Source organism: Austrofundulus limnaeus, unplaced genomic scaffold, assembly GCF_001266775.1.
Source record: "Austrofundulus limnaeus strain Quisiro unplaced genomic scaffold, Austrofundulus_limnaeus-1.0 Scaffold158, whole genome shotgun sequence".
Lineage (NCBI taxonomy): Eukaryota > Metazoa > Chordata > Actinopteri > Cyprinodontiformes > Rivulidae > Austrofundulus > Austrofundulus limnaeus.
Window position 1 is genome coordinate 851778 of NW_013952560.1, and position 9151 is coordinate 860928.

Genomic DNA, 9151 nt, shown 5'->3' on the forward strand with positions numbered 1-9151 from the left:
TGAAAAATAAATCTGTTCTTTTTTTTTCTTATAAAAGGCTAAATAAAACAAAAATATTGGTGGTAATTTTTGACTGTGTAACTTTACAAACCGAACCCCATAAAAAACACCTGAGTTACAGTAAATCCATTCCTCCCTATATGTAGCCCATCACATTGAACCTTGACCTTTGAGGAGGAGTGTTTGGACAGACGAGGCTTTGTTTTACGGCTACTGGGAACCATTTTTATTGGCAATGATAACCTTTAACTCGAGATATATATAAAAGCCGCGCTGCATTGTTGGTTCATTACAGCAGTCCCCACAGGCTGCCATGAACTCACTCTATTTTTAGTGCTCTTAAGTGTTTTATCAGACGATCAGGTGATGTTCTGTCTTTGTCATCCTGAGAGCACGGTGGAGTAATGAGGGAGGAACCATGTAATCAAAATGGAATTACTGTTTGATATTGATGGAATCCGCGCGCCTATATGTCTCGGTGCTTTTACTCTGCTGCTTGCACCTGCAACTGCAGTGTGTGACATCCAAGGCACACACACACACACACACACACGCGTACATAGATGAAATTAAGCTACAACTCCTGTGGGGAATCAGTCCTTGAGCAAACATTAATATATCGACAGCGACACTGGAAGTAAATTATTTAACGCACAAAACAAAGATTTTCTGAGGTGCACTGAAAATGTTAATGTTACTCTCTGGATGTGTACTTCAAAGTATGAAATACCGTAATGATTTGCATATAAAAATATATTCCATTATTGCAGCTGCATCAGAAAAATCACAAACATCTAATAAATCCACATACGGATAACCCTTACACATTCTAACCATTATTCTTGGTTTTAGTCACATCTGCTGGAGATAAATCAGCACCCAGTTAACTCATCAACGGTCTGATTTCGTTTAGGAACAACAGCAGGTAAACRTGCACGCAGGTGTGTGCACAATGACTGTCTCCTTTCCAGAACATTTCCTATAACTGAAGATTAATCTGCCCATCTGCTGCTCATTAAAACTTAGAAATGTGATGGAACTTTTCCTCCGCTTCGTGGATTAGAGAAATTGGACCAATAAAAGCAGGGGGATGTTTGCAGAAGAAACATTTTGACAGCGAAGTTTAAAGGTTTATTGCTGTGAATGCTCCGTGTGCTATACTTGACTCATAAGATCATTCTGATTGGCTCAAAAAGTATACAATACATTGTTCGAATGCCACTACTCATTCACTACCAAGATGTTTTACAACTGCCTACTTCTGAGCACATCAAAATGCATYTTTTAATGTTTAGAAGCTGTTTGAGCAAWAACAATGCTGACAATTGGCTTGAACATYCGCGCGGTAAAGGCTTGGCCAAAGATTTGATATTTTCAGGTGTTCAATWTTGCAAAAATAAATAAGTACTTAACAGAGTGTGACAGACAGAAAATGAGCAGAAGTGCACATTAGAAGCAAATCAATAAGCAAAGCAAAGTTTGACAGAGGGATCTGTGTGTTTTAACAAAGGAAGGGGTCATTAYACTGTCTTACACACACAAAAGTGTTCCGTGTTCCTGTGTGGCCCAATCTTGTCTAATTATGTGAACGCAGTAAGTGGTGCTTGCTAAAACTTGCTTTCCCAGCGGTGCAAATGCAACTAAACACTGTCTGTCCCTATTTTGTAGCTCATTTGTCCTCATCCGTTTCACTGTGTTTAATGGGCTTAATGAAAGAAATTCATTGTAAATAATGTAATCGAGTTTGAATGATTTGGAACAGAAGATAGGGTTTAACTAGAAAAGATAAAATGAGCCCATTAAGGCAGGCTTGTAGTTGTTTTTATCTTTAAAAAGACACTGCAACCTAGTATATTACACAGTCAAGAATACTGTGAAGCAACTAGTGAGAGGCTACAATGCTAGAAAAGCGTGTAGTTAAATGGACAAACATGATCAAATGCCAGAGCTTTTTCAACAATCATCTCCATTCTTTCCCTGAGAGGTTACAAGAAATGCTCAAGATTCTTTTTTTGTTGTTGTTTTCTCCTACTCAAGGTGAACGGACGAGACTTCTCCAAGGCTGAACACAATGAGGCAGTGGTGGAGGCCATCAGGCGGGACCCCATYGTCGTCCAGGTTCTCAGACGAACACCCACCAGAGCCACGGCCACTGCTGTGCACAAGAACAGCAGCTCGCCGCAAGATGTGTGTGTGGTTGATGGTTGCACTCAAACAGACATCACTTTTGAGCACATCATGGCACTGGCCAAGCTTCGGCCCACCACCCCACCAGTACCAGACATCTGTCCGTTCCTGCTCTCTGACAGGTGAGSACAAATGCTGATTGCGTGTTGGAAAGAATTTAGCATTCACTTTAGGTGAAAGTCAATGACTGATTTTTTGTCTAATCTGTAAACCACTGGCAGGATCTTTTATTTATTTTTTTTTACAACAATTGAATGTTGGGCTTCCTGAAAGTTGCACTGCTGATCTCCCTCATTTCATTAAGCAACTCTTTCRCAGAATGGAAACCCCAAACAAAGCTATGCCCTGTGATATTATGCACAACCAAACTGGGATACAATAATTGCTTCAGTGCGCTTCATCCATTTTCTTTAATGGAGGCTTTTGCTGGGCGATTAAAATCCAATGGTCTGATAGAGAAGGCATCCTGATACTGCATCCATTCTGTGGCTATTTATAGGGCGTCGCTCGACAGTAAATGAAATCAATTTGTCTTAGAACCCCGCAAACATCCCAGTCTGGGTCAGTCATTATGGAGAGGCAGTCAGAGCGACAATTTCCAGAGGTCAATTCTTTAATGAGGAGAATGGCTGGCATTGCTTCTTCTTTGAAGTTTTGTTGCAATACGAGGAAGTCGTTGACGTGCAATATGGAAAAGCGATTAATGGTGTTTAAAAATAAGAAAAACATGAAAAAGGGTAATCTAAGATGGTGAAGAATGGTGTTGAATTTAAAAACAGTTTCTGAATTGTTGCTAAAATTGCTGTTTCTTTTCTTGTCCCCATAGCTGTCAATCCATCCACACTATGGAACACGAGTTTTATGAATGTCCAGAGTATCTGTCCAACACCCAAGCAGAAATGGAGAAGACTGAAGAGTATGAGTTTGAGGTACAGTATTGCACCCTAAACAAGTCATTTAATATGTTTTTTTTTACTCTTTTACACTTGGATTCACCTATTTTTGTCTTTTATCGTCTTTTACAGTCCGTTTATGTGCTTAAACAATCAATAGCTTCCCTAATGGCACCAATTGTTTGGCAGACGCATCATGCCAGTTTAACAATGTACACTGAGATCCAGGAGACAGCAGCGGGGTCATATTTGCTTTTGTCTGTGATGCTTTAAGATTTAATAGGTGTTTCCTGGATCAGTGAACTGCATTGTGGGTTATTAGGATCCCTTGCTGCCAGCTGTGGCCTTTTACCTTAAAGTATCGTCTACGAGAAAGGGTTTCTGCGTTTGGGTCAGGTGGTGGCCGAGGGCTCGTGTGTGGTAATAACAGCCATATCAGAACAAAGTTGGACAACACACACCTGCCAGACATACACACACCAAATCAGCTGTCCTCATTTTTTCCCCCTGTCCATCCATGTGTATCTAACTGAAACCAGAATGGTTTTCCTCCTGAAAGAAACAGAATTGGGCTGCCATTCCCAGGAACATTACTTCTGACTGACAGGTAGTGCTTCACTTCAGACTGATTGTCCACATGGGTACGCCTGCTGTCATAATACTCCTGGTGGTTCTGCCAAATCCATCATACTGTAATACATACCAGGTAACAGTGGAGTTTCAGTTATGACATTGACATAAAGCATGAACGATTTGATTGCTAGAGTAAAAAGAAAGGGTCAGCAGGTGAAATATTGTCGTTTCCCTTACAATCAAAATTCCTATGTTTTATTTATGTGTAAAAAAATCACTTGCCTCAAAGACGTGTAAATAGGTATGTACCGCTCTTTGTGATAAAATACTGTTTAATAAAAGCACATTTTATTGAAAACTATGATCACAAGGTTGCACTGTGCAGTTAACGAAGTGGAACCAGTGGGGCAGACAGTAGTCACTTATCAACTTGCTAAATTAGTTTTCTTTTAATGTTTTAATTTGGATTGTCTCCAGGTGCCAGGCTTCAAATGCTGACTTTCTAATCTTGTAAAAACAAACAAAACCAAATATTGGCAGGCAAACACGTGTTCAAAGAACTGAGAATTTTTTTGAGCTTTGAGCAGTGCCAAGTCTATAGAACGATGAAAAAAAAACCCCCGCCAAAAACGAATCGAACTGGTTCACATGCGTTAAATTCAAAGGTTCCTGTGATAATGTGGCTCCTGTTCAGGATTAGAGGGCAGTGTGGGGCAGGTACTCTGTCTCCAGCAGTCATTGGGTGAAGGGCGGGGTACACCATGAAGGGGTCGACAATCACAGAGCCACATAGAGGTGATTTGGCAATAGTTGCCACAACCCCAACCAGTGTCGGAAAAGAAAAACAACGTGACAACTTAAAAAAGTCTAAGACTTTGGTTTCTATTTTGAACAATGGAAGGTAATGGAGTTTTAAACTCTTCTAAAAAAATGACAATATAGTGGGTAATGTCACACTTTTGTGCCAATAAGAAAAGAGCTTTGTACAGGGAATGTCAGCTGCCATGATCCCAGGGATATGGGTTTCATTTTTAAAATGGGGGAAAAACATATTAATCTGGGGAGCCGTCCAAAGTAAATACTCTTCATTTTTTTATATAATTTAATAACATACCCAGCTTATTTATGATTTTAGATGGTTTATGAAAGTCGGATTCATCTCACTCTAGCCAAGAAACAACATCTTGGCTGTAGATAATAAAAATACTGATTACAGCATGCATTTGTGTCAGAAGATTACAGCTGTGTGTGCAGAGTGGCAGAGAGAGAGAAAAAAAAGCCTGTGCTTAAACTGAGATCACACACCTTCATCTGTGTGTGGTGAGGATAATTATACTTCCTATAAAAGATTTACTGGTTTTATAAGCTCATAATTTAGACATTATAAAGACCTGAGCATTTCAGAGGTGTTGATGCATCTATTGATTCACTGCAAAACAAATGTCTTCTGCTTCTTTACTACTTTTGAGGTTACAGATGGAATCAACTAAGAAACACTAAAGCAGACGTAGAGACCTGAAAAACAATTACAAATATTATGTGTTAAAGTTAATTGAAAGTACATCATCATCTGTAATAAGGAAACAATATGTCAGAGTACATCACACTTGGCAGTAATTACTTTTAAATGAAGCATATGGTGGCAGTAAAAGGTACACCAGACGGAAGTGTTTCTTCCAGATGTTTAACGTGCCCCTAAAACACTTAATGACACCTATTGTCAGTGAATCTCCCTTTTTTTGTGTGTGTTTTTATTTTAACAGGGATGCTGGAAAGATAATTTCCATTTGCGAGAAGGCTAAATTAGTTTAAGTAAATGTTGTGCCGTATGTTGTGTAGAATATCATCCTATCATTATTAATCAAGCAACAATGTCCAGTAATTTACTGAAAACTATTGAACAGGCTAATCTGACATTATGCCGTTTAATTTGATTTCAATGTCAAGCTACAAATCAACCATTTTTCCAACACCAGTGAGGAGTGTGTGTAGCACAGAGGAGTTACAAAATCAAAGTGTCTTACACCCCAACCTTTGAAGGTCACGGCTGTTACAGGGGGTTAAATGCCACAGAAATTAATTTCTTCCCCTGTCAATCTCAGCTATCGTGGCTTCCCATGACAGGAAAAAACAGAGKGGGGTATAGGGTTTAATTCTTGCCTCCCACTCTCACAACTCAGGCCCCCCACTCTGTCCCACACCCCTCCTTTCATATCATCATAGAGAAATGAATTTGGCAGTGTGAGGTTAATAAAGATTAGCCTCAGAGTTATCTTTACGCGATTAACTTTATACACAGCAGAGATCAAAAGAAACCAGAGATCTACATTTAGGGAGATTTCCTGCGGGAGGGGACCATAAGCAAAAAAACACCCAGTTTGTATGTTTCCCCATGCAGGGTTTAGTTTGATACTTATGAGCTTTAAAATCCATTGATATACAGACCACATGATTGAGGTATGTTTGTTTCCCTTTTTTCTGTTGGATTAACCATTTTCAATATACCTCATTGTGTAGTTTAAACTCTAAGTTAAACAGATTTCTTTGATTTCCTGGGTAAGATTAACCTGACAGTGTTAGAGTAAGTCTTTATTTGAAGGAGTGGGTGTAGATGAACAAGCACAAGACTTTAGCAGGTTTCAAAGCACTTTCAAGTCAGGCTTGAAATGCTTTCTTCCAAACTCAGAAGAGGATTTTAGGTTCTGGTTGGCTCACCAATGAGTTTTTTTTTTTTTTTGTCTTCATAATTAAAACACTCAATATGCGGTTTTAATTGGTTCAGACAATTTATATTCTGTGTTTTCTGGGTGAAATGAAAAAGTGTTTGGCTGTGTGTAACAGGAAGTGGAGCTCTGCAGACAAAACACCCAGGAAAAACTTGGCCTGACGCTGTGCTATCGAACGGACGATGAGGAGGATACTGGCATTTATGTCAGCCAGGTGCAGTGAAACTATTACAACTTTTCTCCACCGCTTCTTTTGACTGATATTGCTTGTTGAACACTTAAGCTCCAAATAGTCTAAATGTGTTCAACAAAATGTGCAGAAAAGAAAAGRGCTCTGCTTTGTGATCGGTGTAAATGAAGCAGGAAGTTATTGGAGAATTTTTCAAAATCCCATATTCAGAAAGATCTTTGTGCACTAAAGTTGAGAGCAACTGGATTATGCAGGAAGGATAAATCCTCTCTGAATGAGGCATGCATGGCCAAAAAGGAAGTCAGGTTTGAAATATGACTCCCTTTCTGCCATTCCCATTCCTCCTCCTTTAACATGTTCTAATTGGAGGTTTTAATTAGCTCTGAGCAGCRACCTTCTCTGTGCCAACAATATGTTAAATGACACATACGCCCATTTAGTGAAACCCATCTGAATTCCAATCATGCAAAACGAGGAAAGGAAAATTATCGGAGTTTTTGTTATTAATTCAAATGACTGTCAGCTCAGGAAAAAAAATACCTTCTTGTGAAAAGGAATAAAAAATTAAGATAAGACAAGATGAAAACAAATCATTGARCTATCCAAGACGAGATAAATTGTGGAATCCAGAAAAATTTAGGCAACACAGTCCAAATTGGATAAATGTTGGGTTTGACTGCAGGTGCAGGTTCAATCCAATTATAAAAGACAAAGGCAGAAGTGTCAAAGCTACTAGGATTAACTTTCCAGCTCAAAGGCTTGCAACGTATAATCATAAAATAATTGTCTTTATTTATCTCTTTTCGGATGACTTATATATTACCAACACGACAACCTTCCAGCTCTTCCTCTGGTTTTTCCTGTTTTCTTGAATGCGACAAASAAAAAGACTGAAAACAGTCCGTCACCAACAGAATTGATGTACTTTTGTGAGTTTGATATGCAGAACAAAAATGCTAATTTTTCTCATTAAAATGCATGTTTGGATTAATGCAACTTTGGGGGAATGCAGTTTCTCCCCCACCATCAACCATTTTCCCCTCAGTTTTGTTTTTTGTTTTTTTTCCCCCCACACGTTGCCAAATCTCTTGATCTTCAGCATCAGAAACAACAAAGTTTTATGAAGGGATTGTTTAGTGTTGCTGTAGCGTATATGCATATTTCCATCGGGATGCATTTCAGAGAGCAGAATATGTTGATTCATTCAGAACTGTTTGTGGCACAACCGCTGTTTTTTAAATTTAGATTCTCCCTCGTCTTTGCATGCACACCACCAACATAGAACACATAACTCTATTTGTTATTATATGCTAAATTTGTTAGCACCTGTCAACTTCCACAACCCAAAGATACTCAAATCTGCAAAAAGTAAAATATATGAAAAATATGGAGCTGTCAATGAGTGGAAAATAACACCTTTTCTATATGAACAAAACTGTTTTCTCCTAACAGCGTGCATGAAAGTGCACCACTTGTGTGATATATTAGTTGTTTTTTTCTTTGAAAACACAGACGTTCACAAAGAGTAGCTGTCAGCATTGATTTCTGTTCTTTTGTGCAGGTTGAGCCGAACAGCATAGCAGCGCTGGATGGACGCATCAAGGAAGGAGATCGCATTCTGCAGGTGAATCATTTCATCCCTGCGCATTAAAATCAGTTTATATTACATACTTTACAAAACAAAATACATCTATTGTGCGTTTAATCTTTCTCTGCGAGGTAAAAACACATCTATAGGCTCTCCAAGCTACTTGGGAGAGAATCTTGTAAGAGAAGCTGCCGTGTCTCGAGTCTGGGTGAGGATATGTATATTTAATCACCTCATTTTATCAGGGAAATAAAGTCCTTAGCTGCAGTTTTGCAGGCACTAAATCATCTCCAAGACCACTTTTCTTTGTGTCTCAKTCTTGATACGTCTCTCATTATGCAGGAGGAAGAAAAAAAATCCTATGGGAACAAARTGTGAATAGCTCTCTTTTTAACAAAGGTCTGTTTTTGTAAATATAACCAGAACAGCAACCCTGAGCACTGCAAGCAAATGTTGGGGTTTTAGGAGGAATGAGACGAAAGGAGTTTTATAAAAATGGTCAACAATTGAGATATAATATTTTGGTACAATTTCTTATTTTTGCTATTGTCTGCCAACAAGAGGTAAAAGGCATGTTTTTGCCTGTGTGGGTTTGCTAAATACTCTTGTAATTCAGTGGACAGGTTTTATTAAAGAAACTTTGCAAAGTAATCAAACACTAACATTATTTTCAAGGTTTGACCAAAATGACAATAACTGTCATTTCTCAACACTAGATGGTTAGTTTAAAAGTTTGACGCAAAGGGTGGTGGGTGATACTGGCCTTTTCTTCTGTTTTCTCACTTTAACAATACAGCAARAGAAAAAGGTTGCCCCCTTGACCCCAGACATGCCAATAGGTGACACYAGATGTGTGTAACTGAGGTGAACAGTTACTTTATTAGGGCCTAATGAGATGTTTCTAGCTTTTTTTACAACATATTTTGGATTAAACATATTTTCTCCTTAGATTTCTTGCATAACATAATAATAATAATAATAATTATAATAATAG

The 9151-nt window shown here is 38.5% G+C and overlaps 1 protein-coding gene and 1 long non-coding RNA gene across 2 annotated transcripts in view; one reads left to right on the top strand and one right to left on the bottom strand.

Annotated features, from left to right (window-relative positions):
• LOC106523530 (uncharacterized) overlaps positions 1-9151 on the bottom strand; it is a 70581-nt gene that overhangs the window by 27811 nt on the left and 33619 nt on the right. The gene's annotated exons all lie outside the window — the stretch shown is intronic.
• The window catches only part of pdzrn4 (PDZ domain containing ring finger 4), a 36578-nt gene that overhangs the window by 20073 nt on the left and 7354 nt on the right, over positions 1-9151 (top strand). Inside the window, exons 2-5 of the mRNA XM_014016970.1 lie at positions 2038-2309; positions 3014-3116; positions 6495-6593; positions 8131-8193. Coding sequence (XP_013872424.1) covers positions 2038-2309; positions 3014-3116; positions 6495-6593; positions 8131-8193 — 537 coding nt within the window. The remainder of the gene's footprint in view (positions 1-2037; positions 2310-3013; positions 3117-6494; positions 6594-8130; positions 8194-9151) is intronic.